This window comes from Chiloscyllium plagiosum, unplaced genomic scaffold (assembly GCF_037043375.1).
Source record: "Chiloscyllium plagiosum isolate Xiang-an unplaced genomic scaffold, Cpla_swu_hap1 HiC_scaffold_4, whole genome shotgun sequence".
Classification (NCBI taxonomy): Eukaryota; Metazoa; Chordata; class Chondrichthyes; order Orectolobiformes; family Hemiscylliidae; genus Chiloscyllium; species Chiloscyllium plagiosum.
This window is the reverse complement of record NW_028270142.1, coordinates 91877680-91892339: the sequence shown is the minus strand read 5'-3', so window position 1 is coordinate 91892339 and position 14660 is coordinate 91877680. Positions and strand designations below refer to the sequence as shown.

General features: G+C 38.9%; 1 protein-coding gene across 4 annotated transcripts; it reads right to left on the bottom strand.

The window, feature by feature from the left end:
* Positions 1–7880: 7880 nt before the first annotated feature.
* Positions 7881–14277, bottom strand: LOC122549044 (glucagon family neuropeptides-like). 4 transcript variants are annotated; one of them, XM_043688220.2, is made up of 7 exons: positions 13783–14226; positions 13441–13548; positions 10975–11109; positions 10436–10543; positions 9890–10021; positions 9340–9460; positions 7881–8299 (listed from the first exon to the last, which is right to left on the bottom strand). In XM_043688220.2, the coding sequence occupies exons 2-7, from the start codon at positions 13539–13541 to the stop codon at positions 8291–8293; spliced, it is 606 nt and encodes a 201-aa protein (XP_043544155.1). In that variant the 5' UTR covers positions 13542–13548; positions 13783–14226; the 3' UTR covers positions 7881–8290. The 4 variants fall into 4 exon arrangements, with proteins under 4 accessions (XP_043544155.1, XP_043544160.1, XP_087842602.1 ...); XM_043688225.2 differs by lacking the exon at positions 10436–10543 and having other exon boundaries at positions 13783–14277; XM_087986476.1 differs by lacking the exons at positions 13441–13548; positions 13783–14226 and adding an exon at positions 13139–13276.
* Between the last annotated feature and the right edge of the window lie 383 nt (positions 14278–14660).

Sequence of the window (14660 nt, the reverse complement as noted above, 5' to 3'; positions counted from 1 at the left end):
ACAGCTTCTAAACAAAACATTTAACACTGGAATTCATGACAGTTGTTTGCTTCGGCTGATGCATTCTTCATTGTATGTATATATTTAGAAAAAGCAGAAGCATTAAAATTGTAATTTAGATATCAATTATAGTTGGATATCATTACTGAAGCCTGAAGCAACTTAAATGATGATGTACTGCACTGTAAACTTTAGGTACTCTGGTTAATAAATCAACAAAAACTACTGTTAAAGAGAGAACTTTTCCATTAACACCACATTTAGGAAATCAAATTAACAAAAAGTGCTATGATTAATAGTCATAAATTGTTTTTGTGTCTCCCTATATAAATCTTCAAATATTTTTGTTTGTTAAGAATAGTAATGATACCTTGGAGGAAATTTACTTTTGGATGTTACAGAGCTGGGAAGTGTGAGGGATCTGAATTAATATTAGTCGGCTATTGACTTAGAATGGATCAACACTATTTTAGCCTTGCATTTCAACTTTCATGAGTTGCCAATCTGTAAAAATTTATTGATTAGAATGTTGCCTATTGTTATCAATGAAAACATTTAGCAAAAACCTGGACATTGTTCTTTTTCAAGTTATAAAAAGAAATAGCAGTTATAGAAAAACTTGTTCGTAGCCACATGGAAATTTTCAAATCAGATATCCCTCACCATTAGCCAGCTCCAGTGATCTTTGCAATAAAAAAAATTCCTACTGCATATCTTAACTTGTGGGATCCTGCTGTTCCAAATTAGTCCTGAATTTAATTCAAACTTTCTCAGCAATTCAGTGATGTTCCAAGCTATTTATATCTTGATAGAAACCTGTTAATGTGGGAAACTCAATTTAGTTTTGCCAATGCTGGTTAAAAAAAATTACACCTTTCTGAAAATTTCACAATGCTCTACGTAGATCATTATTATATTTAGCAAAATTGAAGAATATTTTTAATCATGCAGTTGCCTTATTTCTGGGATGGAAGAAAATATTGCTTACCACCATCTCTCACTAGAAATCACAAACCTGCAATAACAAGACAGATTTTTCATTGTGGCATATAGCCCAAACCCTTAGAAAATTCATAATTGAAGTTTATATCTAATTGAAAACTATACAATGGTAGATCTTTAATAGTGAAAACTATTTTTGTTTGTAATTTATTGGTAACAGCACAATAATAACATAAGCCTCAAATATTACAGTCAAGAGATTTATAGATGCCAAGTAGATGCCAAATGTGCATGCATTTAGAGTCTAGTTTATGTTTAAATTGCATATACATAAGTGAAGCTTGGCAAAGAGCTGTTTTAAAATTCTGTTTTAAGAGTATAGTACAGGTCAACTATGACCAGCCAAAAGGTTTTCCAACATAATCACTGAAAAGTGCCTATTCAGACTTGTTAGTGGTGGCATACTTTCTCGTTACTAATGCTATTAGCAAAGAATGTTTTGAATAAGTGATGACCTATTATACTGCATTAAAGACTTTTATGATTCCATAAATGTTTATATCATGTTGACAACAAAAAGAAAAATATGTGGATAAGTCCAAATTATACGTCGCTCAAATCATCAAAGTCAAATAGAGTTGTTTATCTTAGTACATTAATTTTTCTTTCTTTACTATTTTCTTGAATTAAATACTGAGCAGAGGAGCATCATCAATTATACTAAACTAGGAAGATAGGAACAGACATAGTCCATAGCGCCATACAATGAGGTTTGTGGCTAATATGTAATCTCATGACTTAACTCTCTTGCTTCCACATCCTTAATACCCTTGGTTAGAAAAATATATTGAGTTCAGAATTAAAATTATTAATTGATCATTCATCCTTTGCTTTTTTTGTGGGTAAGAGTTCCACGTTTCTACTACCTCTTGTATGAAGATGTTTTTCCTAACTTCTCTCCTGAATGGCCTGCCGACATCAACAGTTAATGTTTCTCTCTATCTACATTATTCTACACTTCATACCCAAAAATCACAATCTTTTTTTTATATTCTGCTTGTTTTTCTGCTTTTTAATCATGATCTAACCACCGGAATCTTGATGACATTCTATGAATCTGTACTGCACTGTACCTCTGGAGGAATTAATCACATTAGCAACAACACTGATCTGAACTGGTAAATAATAGAAAATTCCATAACTATGTCACAACAACGGTTTACATGCACTGAAATGTAGAATACAATAGTATACACACTAGCCATTTTATCTGACAAGTTTACAGTTGCTGGGTAAAATTTATTGCCCTCCCTTGAGGTGGATTTGAAGGTGGAGGGCAATTAATCAGGATGGAAGGTGGAAACCCCATCACCTTCACATGGATGGTGTTCTCATTCTGATACCAATTGAGATCCTTAAGTGGACAATTAATACCCACTGAGTGGCTTCATCCCACTGTGGGTATTCATGCTGCAAAGGCTGGTCAGTTACTGCAGTTACAGCTCAAAAACATAACTGCATCAGGCAAATTGTTTCCTGATGTACTTGTTTATCTATGATCATCTGTAATCTTTTTGCATTCTTCAACACTATTTTCCATAACTTCATTTTGAGGACATCAACAAATTTTGATTAAGTTCCCTGAATTTTTTAATCTACACTCTATTACTGTAAACAAAATGGCCTCATAAATAGACTTTTATGGAACATGATCCAGCATATTTTATATTCTGATCATTTAAATTTGATTCATAATTTCTTTCAGCTTCTACTGTTCAAACATTTACCTAACTATTATGTTATCAAATGTGATTAAAGTCAATCAATGACTTTTCAGTTCATTCACATTGGTAAGAATGTTATAAAATACTACCAGATATAAAATAAATAATTAAATGTTGGAAATGCACACAGCAATCAGACTCAAAATGTTAACTTATCAGATGCTACCTGACCTACTGTGCATTTCAACACTTTTTCTGTTTTTAACTCAGATTTTCAATATTTTCAGGACTTTTTATATCACCATTTTACATACCATCATCTGGATTCACTGTTGAGACAAAAATATTTCAAAATGTAGAAGGAAAGAATGGTATCAGAAGTCAATAATAATGATTTTCAACTGTTTATATATTTTGAAAATAGAGGTTTCACAAAGACCACTACTTGCCTGAACAATTGAAAGGTACAGCTTAGCAGTTAACCATCAACCATCATTAACTGGTACATTCTCAGTGGTAGTGTCTGTACTAAACAATCTGTTTGCTAACCAATGAATACTCTCTTCTCATACAGTATGATAGTAAAAATGCTGTTTTTCCCTTTACTTTGGTATAATTCTTGATGAGTGCAAGATGAAAACCTTCGACAAAACATGATTGGTTTCAGCAATGTTCGATTTCATATTTATTCTTTATGATCCTATTTTGAGCATGTCAGATATTAAGAAATATGTTTTCAACCATTTTTCTTAACTTTTTGCTTCTCTTTTTTCTTTCCCTGCTGTGTATCTAGTTCTGTCTTTGTGGATATTTCAAACCCTTACACCTATCTTTTACTGTCCATCAACTGTTTTCTACTTTCCCTAATCCTTGAAGGATTATTACACTTTCCAGGTTCTGCCTTTTTAGAGTATACAATTGTTTAAAATAACAAAATATTAGAATTAATTTAACTTTTTCAAACATTATTAAGGCATGTAAAATACTAGTAATGAACTCTTGCAGTCAAATATAGACAACAGAATGGCAAAGAGAATAAAAATTGAATTCTGATGAAATTGTTTCAACATTTTTCATATAATTTATGATTTTCAACAAACCAGGTATTTATTATTAATCTAATATGGGAGGGTGATGGTTTTACAATGGGAAAGAATATGTTGAAGAAAAGGATGATCTGCATAAATAGAATTTGCTAAAACAAAGAACTGTGAATGCTGAAAATCAGAAGCAAAAACACAAATTGCTGGAAAAGCTCAGCAGGACTGGCAGCATCTGTGGAGAGAAAGCATGGTGTCATAGAATCATAGAGATGTACAGCATGGAAACAGATCCTTCGGTCCAACTCGTCCATGCCGACCCGACATCCTAACCTAATCTAGGCCCATTTGCAAGCACTTGGCCCATTTCTCTCCAATTCACATGCCCATCCAGATGCCTTTTAATGTCATAATTGTAACAGCCTCCATCCCTTCCTCTGGCAACTCGTTCCATATACACATCATGCTTTACGTGAAAAAGTTTCCCCTTAGGTCCATTTTAAATTTTTCCCCTCTCAACCTAAATCTCTCCCCCACTCCAGGGAAAGGACCTTGTCTATTTACTCTATCCATTCCCCTCATGATTTTATAAACCTCTATAAAGTCATCCCTCAGCTACTGACACTCCATGGAAAACAGCCCCAGCCTATTCAGCCTCTCCCTATAGCTCAAACCCTCCAACCCTGGCTTTTGTGACCCTTATCAAGTTTAACAACATCTTTCCTATAGCAGGGAGATCAGAACTGGATACCATAGTTAATGTTTTTGGTCCAGTGACCCTTCTTCAGAATGGACTCTGCTTCCTTAATTCTGCTTTCTCTCCACAGATGTTGCCAGACCTATTGAGTTTTTCCAGCAATTCCTGTTTCTCTTTCTAAAGGCTTCAAATTCTGCAGTTATTCTTATTGCAACTGGGTTGTCAATGGAGACAATTTGCTAATTATTTTGAAAATTATCATTTTCTGCATTGTTACACTTTCAAAATGAATTGTATCAATGAAAGAACAGTAACATAACTCAGCAGTCAGACCAATAATCTGACATTTTCTCAGCCCATCTTATATACCTAAAGGGAGGAGATCATTTAAAGATTATTAAGGCAGGTACACTCGTTACCTATAGAATCCCAGCATAATCTGGGCTTGAAACCATCATTGTCAAGTCACAGTTGAAAATGTCATAGTCAACTTAGGAAATTGCTACCATAAGAAAAACATTTTAAATATTATTAAATATCCTTAAAGTTGGAACAAAGCACATCCTGCCAGCTTTTCCTCCATTAAAAAAATGGTTTACTAATATGGTGATAATATCATTAACCCAAACTCACCTGGAAACTTTTATATAATGTGCTGTCTCACTAATACTGATTTTATGTTTATGTGAAGTAATTCTGGATATGCATCAATGCAGAAATGCTAATCTGGATCAATTATAAGTCAATTTAATGTGTCCACAGATCCTCTGTCACTTAACATAGTGTCACAGAAACGAACACTAGCACTGATGAACATGAATAGGTTCTGTCCTGAGATGAATATCAATGTTTTCAGTGATTTAAGCTGAAGTTAAAAGGTAAAATTTGTGGCAAACTTTAAGTCAGGAGAAAACCATTTTTTCAGTGAATTTGTGTGCAGTATTGACAGAAATGTTTGTGGTTTCCAGCTGAACTTGCAGTTTGAATCACATTCTAATCATTCTTTTTATGCTTTTGTTTATCATTAAACCATTAGCAAAACAGGCTCAAGGGACTGAATTGACTACTTCCACTTCTTAAGTGCCAATCATACAGCAATGGAAAGGATATTCAGCCTATCTTGCTGGCTTTTTGAAAACTAACATAATTTGCTAAATTCATCTGTTTTTTTCTCTACACCATTGTTCAAAAGTTTGTTATGAGACAGGGTCATAGAGTCATATAGCACGGAAACTGACCCTTGGTCCAACCAGTCCATACCGAACATAATCTAAAACAAAACTAGCCCACCTGCCTGCATGTGGCACACCTCCGTACAAACATTTTATTCATGTACATATCTAAATGTCTTTTAAATGTTGTAACTGTACCTGTATCCAGCACTTCCTCTGAATGTTCATTCCACATACGAACCACTGTGTAAAAAAGTTGCCCATGTCTTTTTTATTTCTCCTCTCTGCTTAAAACTATGCCCCCCAGTCTTGAAGTCCCCAAATCTAGGGAAAAGATACCTGCCATTCACCTTTTTTATACCCCTTGTGATTTTATAAACCTCTATATGGTCACCCCTCAATCTCCTACAGTCCAGAGAAAAATGCCCCAGCCTATCCAGCCTCTCTTTCAAACAAAAACCCTTCATTCCCAACAGTATCCTGGTAAGTCTTTTCTGAGCCCTCTCCAGCTTAATAATATATTTCCTGTAACAGGGCAACCATAAATGTAAACAGTATTTCAGAAGAGGCCTCACCAATCTTCTATTACACTTATGCTTTATCATCAAGGTATTTTTCACTGCACACCAATGTGATAGTGGTAGAATGATGCCAATCAGATTCCATTATGATCCCTATACACATTCAACATGGAAAGTCACCTCGAGAACATCAACTTATGGCACTTGGGCATCATATTAGATCTCATCAGTGTCCACTCAGGGGACAAGCATGTTCAACTTGGGCATTTTATTAAATGTATGCTGAAATCATTATCATGTTCTGACAGAACTGATATAATTAAAAATCAACTTGGAGATATTTTGTATATACATGAATTCATGTAAAAAAAACTTAGACCTCATTAATTAAAATAGAAAGCACAGCAAGGAATGTGCCTGGGGTCCATCAGTTGCAATTTACTCCACACCTTGACTAAAGTCTGGTCCCAGTGTTATGAGACCAGTCTTACTGAATTGGAGCTGGGAGACCAGAGCTATGCAGCTTGTTTCACCCAGGAAAGCAGGAAGGTTATATCTCGATATTGAACAAAGCTCCAAAGCCTTGCTCTCAAAAGCCAGTTAAATGTTAACATTAATTAATGGTTGGTTCGGGTTTTGGAGGAGGGGTGAGGAGGCAAATGTTCTTTGCCAACATTGTACTTTGGTCTGAGTTTGTTTTAATCTATTCCACATGAGTATTTTCCGCAGTCTTTTTCCTATTTATACCATGGAAATCATTTCTCGCCTCCTTGTGCCTCAATTAAGATGTGGAAGAAATTAATGTTCAATATTGTAATGGTGGGATGTTACAGCACAGAAGATTGAATTCTGCAGCTTAGGTTGAAGGGTCACAATACAAGGGTTGCATCGATTGAACGGATTTTCCTTGCTCATACTTTGGTTAGTGTTGAGACTATAGGTACCAGTAGGTATTATTAAATGAGTGAGAGTCTATTTGGTTAAATTTCAGACGGATCTTAATGTTTTAACAGGTACTGTTATATATTAGATGTGGAGAAATCTGTGGGCTAGCCCATTCGCTGTCTTGAACCGGGAAGAGTTTTGGGGGAACATTTAACTTGACTTAAACTGTCTTGGGAACTGGTGCACCTTGACAAAGAGTGACCACCGCAGTATTTGACCTCTGATTAAGGTGGCGCTGAGGAAGGTGAGAGGTGGAAATGGTCAGTGTAAAACCCAGCAAAGCCTCCCATTTCCTGCTGTATGACCTCACATGCCTATTGCTTCCCATGGTGTTGCCACGTGACAGAGTGAGAGTTGAAGGTGAGGGCTGGCCGTGCGGGCGGGTTAATTTGAAACCAATCACAATTATCTGATGTAGTCACTCGCTATGTAACGTGGGACTTTCTGGTTAGTTGGAATGTAATTTTCGTGATTTTTAACTTCCGATTGACTTCTGTGTACACCAGGATGCCCTCCTGTCGTGATCATGATACCTTGCCGTCCATGAAATATGTATACTTTTATTTGAAATGTTTATGTTTTTATTTCGGTCCCTCAGAATATGAATGAGTTTGAATTAATATAGTTTAGACGCGTTCGTTTGAGCAGACCACATCTGCTTGCAGCGCATGCAAAGATTAGACGAGATTATATGTATAAAAATGTATTGATGTCGACTTTACAAAGTGTTTGGATTGACATTAGCGATCAATTCCTGACTGAAGTACAGCTAGCTACCTGCCTCATTTTGTTTAGATTCCTTCATTTACTCCACTGCTCAAATGAAAAGATGTCCAGAATTGCAGTTTCTGTTACTGTTTAATCAAGTTAATCAAGATCGATCAAATGTCTGTAGTTTGTAAAGTTTAGTAAGGCATCTGGTGTCCCTATGGTTTACACAAGCTCTCTTGGTGACGCGTACATTAACGAAACACAGCGTTTGATGAGAACGTCTAGAATAGATAGGAATCTGAGCACAAGGCTGCACGCCACAACTGAGCGCAATACACAAATCACCAACTTCACAACTTGCAACGATAGACCGCACGAGATCCGCGAGCTGTAAAAAGGCTCAAATGCAAGCTGATGTGTTGCAGCAATGTAGGGCCGCTTTTTAAAAAATAAAACAAGGAAAGAAAAGAAACCCTCTGTAATTCATGTTGATTTAAATGACGAATCAAGGCACCAAAGCTGCAAGCTGCATCCTGGGTCAATTTGCCTGGAGGAGAATGCAAAATTAAAATAAGATTGAGTTCAGACAGGCTTAGATCCAAACGCCCATGAGCTTCGACTAGTTTCCCCAAATGCCTGAAAATTTACGCCTTTCGTGGGTTTAATTTGTTTTCTTTCTTAATTCTACAGATAAATTAAACCGCGTCGTTAAAGTCCTCTACCACGTTTGTTAGTAAGCAATGATTTCCAGGGGCCAGGGCGTTTGCGAGTTATTTCAAGTTTGAAATAATGCACTATGTTCCTGTCTACAAAGGGGAATCCGTTTCGCGTTTTGCCAAGTTGTGGTTTGAACGTTAGAAACTCACATGCCTGGTTCAGTCACTTTAAAATGAAACCTCGCGTCTCGCAATATCGTTACATTGAACCTTGTAATTGTGCAGAGCCAGACTCTGTCCTTTTTCATCACCGATTTTAACGTGGTCAGTCAGCAATTCGCCATTGGTTTGTCATGTCATTCGAATCAAAATGATCCCTCGCCTTCCTTATTGCCAGATCACATGGGTTTAAACATTTTAAAGGAAGCAGCTTTTTTTTTAACGATGCCACAGTCTTGCACCAAAGCTGCCCAGTCAGACTGCCCAGGAAGTCTCACTGGTTTCCCTTGGAGGTGCTTCATGGCACTTGCAACTGCAATGCCATTGTTTGGGAACTTTTAAGAAACCAAATCTATATCCATTTGGAGTTTTCGGACTTGTCTGCGGGACATGATGTGGGTGTTAAGACGTGGTTCTTGCGCTCGTGTACTGCTGATTTGCATGTTCTTCTATCTGCAATCATTAGCAAACGGCAGAACCAGCATTTAACAGAGTCATCCATCATGGCATAGCAGGCAACCCGTATTCTCCCCCCCCCCCCCCCCCCCAACACCTGCAGCTTGGTGCCAGACTGAACGCTTGCTGTTTTAAAGCTGCTGACCAGACACGGCATGTGAGTTTGCAATCGATTGTAAATACTAAGAAGTTGTTTAGTAATGCGGGCACTACTTGCATTTTGTCTTTTGTGAAAGCGGCCTATACTGGAACTCACCGACAAGGAGATCTGCTGCAGCAATTCTCCCAAACCAATATCATAATCCCCTTCCAGCAGCCTAAGCAGAGCATCAATGCCTATGTCGTCGATAATGTGGTCAATATTAATATCTTCCGGGCTGTTGTGGATGAAAAACACTAACCTTTTAATTTTAGTTTGAAATCAGTACACACAAACAGAAACAATATCCCAACATACCTACACCGATTATAGCTACGTATTTCATATAAAACCAACCACTCACACGGATATTGTTCTTGTGCACACTTTATATGAATTGCTCTGTAATATATAACCCAAAAATGAATCGTCCACAAAGTAGACCTGTGCGTCCTATAGTGTTTTACAAAAAACAATATTTTTATCAAAATATTCGTTTTTAATGGCTTTACTTCATACATAAATACATGTTTAAATAACAGAGGAGCGATGATTATTCAGTCGTTTGAAACGAATCTTGGATAGGGCTGTATACGTACGGTGGGTGCTCACTCATTGCTACAAATAGAATACTCGGCGTCCTTTATTTTTAACCCTTTGTTTATACCTTTTCCCCAGGACGGCTGCCAGATATTTCTTGACAGCCATCTGTTTCCTGTAACGGCTGTAGCTGTCGGTAAAGATGCCATCGGAATGCCGCTTTGACAGGGGCTCTGAATCCTTCTCAACACTGGTGCCACTGCAGACGAAAAATAAAATTAACACTCCAGGACCGTTTGGCAAACAATGCGTACAGCTCTTTCGAGATTACAACGCAGCCTACTAGATTAAACTGACGCCAGCCCCTTACTCCTTGAATTGCACACATGATGCTTTATAGTTACTTCATTTCCAAAGGCGCTAATAACTTTGGACAGTTTACAAAAACACACAAAGGCCCGTTACATTCACGAACGCTATGTCCTTGAACTAATGTAAACAATCCCACTCCCCAAGGGCCATCCAATACGGTTTTACCAGATTATAGGGTACAATGGAGAGTGAGGCCAAGGAAATTATTAACGAGATGGATATGACGACTTATCAAGTCTGAGACAAGAATCCAATGCTTCACTGGGACACAGATTTTTATGGACAACTACTAAAAGCTTACCCATCGCGCTTTTTACGGAGGAGGGAGTGAACGAATTCTTTTGTTATTTCCTGTGCCAACAATTCCCTTAGGCGTTTATGAAATATCGCATCAGCGTGCCTTTCTGTTCTGTGATACACAAAGACCATGTACAAAAGAAATCAGTGATCCCTGGACTGCATCCAATAAATTATTTGTTCAAAATAAGATTTAGGATTCGCTGATAATGTCATCTAAAGTCTGCATTTCCATTCTATTCACTGAATACTGACAGAAATTACAGATTTTTAAATTACTTGATATTGCTTCTTGACATCGGGTGTAGCATCGTAATGACTGAATTGATTAACATAAATTTACACTGTTTTAAATAACCCCACGGTCTGTGCTACCCTGTTGTGTTTTACTCGTTCCGAGGTTCTTCAATAATTCAGGAGGATTAAAAAGTCTCCTGTTTCTAAAGGGAACATTTGAGAAGTAACTATACAAAAGATTCGGCACATGGCTGTCGGTTCCGGCAAGGACTGCGGGTTATTTTAGCAATAGCACAGAAAAATCACCTTTTCTCCGGTGGATAGTATAACGTGTTTACATCATCAATGACCGATGAAGGAATTCGGATGCCATTTCGATCAGTTTGATAAGTCAGATCCGGTAGCGAGTTTCCCTCTTCATCATACGCTTCATCTTCAACCCTGGGGACGAACGAAAAGATTAAATTCTGTCCGCACCAGTTGATAAAATGATGAACTAAGAACGAAGCGGCTGCTGTATTTGTTCCCTTTTGTTCTCAGCCTGTGATTTACTTGGTTCCCAAAGCCCTAGATGAGCTCTGTTTAGTATTGAGATGAGACATCGATGGAAGAGTCTACCGAGACCAACGCCAGACGTGAGCTAATTCGCAAGTGATGTTCAACTTGTTTTGACGCTCTTCATTGCTATAAGTAATTCATAGCCCTGCTAATGGAAATCCCGGGACGCTACAGGAATCTTTCTGGGATTGTACACTATTGCCCTATTCTCACGGGAGTTCGTGATGACTATGGTTCCTGAATAATTGACCATATACCAAGCCATTGGGCGGCTTCTCTGATGAGCTGAAATGAAAGTTCAAAATGTTGACTCCCCCTACCACCCTTCCTCCCCCCGACCGGGGATAACACCGGGTGTCTTATTGGTGGGGAGGGGGGGGGGGTTGATTTCAACACTTTAACCGGTTAACAAACAGCTCTGTCAAATCACTATGGTTCTGCATTTTAACCCCGCGGAAAGAATGTTCAGAAAATAAACGAACAACTTCACACAGCCAGTGATGGTTATGGCCATTTGATAATCCCCTCACTGCCACGTTCAGTTCAAGCATCTAACCCTGGAAGTTTGCTGTTCAGATGACGAACTATCCTTGATGTTAGGGACAAGATCACCTCCTAGGAGTGAAATTACAGAATGCCAAATGACAAGTTCTTCCTGACGCTCTGGCCACAGTGCTCAGCATAGTCAAACATTTCCATCCTCCCAGTTACCTTCACAATCCGCACAACCATCCACGCGATGAAAGCACACTGTTCGACATTTTAGCAATTGAATGTGCATTCCAGTAGCCATAACTACATTAAACTCCCGGATGATTACAAGAACAACTGTTTAGCTTTCGGAATGAGTTATCACAGTCCCTCCCCGTTTCCTGGAAGTGTGCAAACCGTTCTGGGAGGATTTGCTAAAGTATCCCTCTGAGCCAACGCACCAAGCGTGTTGTCATTTACCATCATCACGCAAACGCAACTTTTCTGTCAGACAGGCAACATTCTTTGCTCCAGATTCTGATACATTTCAAAGATCAATAAAATAATTACAATTACTAAAAAGAATGTAAACTTCCAAAACGTCAGAACAAAAACGCAGGACCTCAAACTGTCGTCTTTTAAAACAAAAAGATTTCGGCCTGAACTGGGCTGGTTATAAAACCTAGCTTTCTAAAGTCTGCATCTAATAACCGCTCCTGATCTTATGCAGCATTTACCACCGGCTCCCCTTCCTTCTCCTCGCCCCGCGACACTAATTGACGCGCTTTTACACCGACTCTCCGGGGGACTTCCATTCGGCTCTGTCTAGAACAACCTATTTTTTAAAAAAAAACTCTTAACTCCGTCCCAACAAGCAGGCGTCCACATAACTCCACTTCCTGTAGCCACGGGGAGAAAAAAATACTCTCTCTGTCTGCTATCAGTACTAACCATTCTCTTTTACCTCTCATTAATCACAGCGAAGAGACGCCACGCCTGCTCTAGGCTTTCAGCCCCCCCACCCCCCTTAAATAAACAAGCCATCCATAGTATCCGAGACCCGATACCTTGTTGTGACTTGACTGATAGGCTGGCATTAGTCTCTGTCACCAATCGGAGACGAATTACAAACCCGCTATAAAATACGTTGTTCTGGGGGTGGGGGTGGAAAGGTAAAAAAAAACATACCCAACAGCTGCCAGGGTTTTGCTTCGATTTCCTCACACGTTGGTTTAGAAACAATAAGAAATAATGTGGCCCTCTGCCCCTGACTGACTCGTTCACATCTCCTTGTCCACGTTTCCGCCTCTCGCCTCTTTCTATTTTGTTTCTGGTTCGTTTCCCTGCTCCCCTGCATTAAAGCTCTGTGTCCTTCTAATTAGGAGTATCAGTCTGTCTCTCTCTCTCTCCCCCTGTCTCTCTGCTCATCGCTTTCACTCACATCCCTTCCTCTATCCCACGCTGCGCCAGGCGAGAGCGAGATCAGAATCGAGCGGTATCACCGGAGCGGGGCGCCCGGGATCGAGTTCCCGGACATTCGCTGTGTCAACAAGTCAGGAGTGTCCACATGGATGGCTGACCAAGCCACTGGAAGCAGTCACTTCAACAGTTAGGAGCAACGCAGAGACCGCAGACAAACACAGCGCAAATCAAACAAAGCCAAGTAACAAAGAAACGATCCAAATCAGAAAGGCGTGCAAGGAAAAGTCAGTTCCAGCGAATGACAGAATGCCAAACACCTACCTGAATTCGGGGTACTTCACTCCAGTCGGTGAACCGTAGACATTGCAATGCATTATGATCCCATACACAACCATAAATGCTAGCGTCGCTTTGTTAGGCATTCTTAATCTGTAAAGTGAATTTGCGAAAGTTTAGAACTAAAAAGCAAAATGCACGTTTAATCCTTTAAATGAATGAACAGGAGGAGCGTCTCAACTTGGCATTAGGGAAATAAAAAGTTGGAAAATTAGATATCATTACCAAACAAATGCAGCTTGTCTCTAGATCTAGTAGCCTGTGCTAACTAAACACAAAAGCGCCTTGCAGTCAGATTACACAAATGCTAACTTTGCTGTCACTTACCTTTTGCAGGTTGGTTGAATGTTGTGCACGATCTGGACCAGGTTTAGTTCTGAATCTGATCAAATTCTTGCTCACGGCAATTCACTGAGGCGTCGCTGAGATGCGAGTGCTGTTCAACCTTTCACCGTTCCGCGCTATTATATATATATGCAATTATCAGAAATCTTTGCAAACACTATTTGAAATACACATAGCAACAGATGTCTTTGTAAACATTTGTCTACATCTTCGCCTTTTTTTATGAACTATTGTTTGTTGTACAGTTGCACTCGGATTTTTATTCATGAATCAGACTGCTTGCCTTCTTTACAGAGTCGGTGCAAGTCACGTTAAGACCATGTATCACCAACAGACGTCATCAGCTTGCGATATTCCTCCCGGAATATAACATCTTTCTTTCTCATCGTTTATCTGGCCAAAGACAGAGCTCACTCATCAACACTAAGACCAAATTAAACATTCGATTGTGCTGCTTATTGTGCCAGGGTCTTTTTAGCATTCCTGGCTCAACAAAGGCAATAACTCAACACTCTCTAACTAAGTAAAGGGAAACAGATAATAGAGCGTTTGGTGCAAACATAACGCAGTATAGACTTCAACTGCAATTTGTTGGGGGGGGGGGGGAGGGAGTTAGTTTTGGAAATGTGAAGTGCATGTATTGATTGGTATCGATGAGTTGCCTGACTGGAATACTCGGGTTGTTCGGGATGACACCGTTTGAAATCTATCGAAGATGTCACCATGATACAGCAACCACGGCTATAAACGGCGAATAGTGTCAACATAGTCTGATTGCAATTCCCGAAATCTCTGTGATTCCAACAGGCAAAAGAAAAGACCTAATACTAACGATTGCAGTTCACCATTTCCCTTTCTGT

Coding starts and splice junctions, on each gene's coding strand:
- LOC122549044 (XM_043688220.2), bottom strand. CDS start 13,541: ATGCCTAACAAAGCGACGCTAGCATTTATGGTTGTGTATGGGATCATA. Junction 11,110..13,440: donor GTGAAGTACCCCGAATTCAG/GTAGGTGTTTGG, acceptor GTTCGTCCCCAG/GGTTGAAGATGAAGCGTATG. Junction 9,461..9,889: donor GCAGCCGTCCTGGGGAAAAG/GTATAAACAAAG, acceptor CATCCACAACAG/CCCGGAAGATATTAATATTG.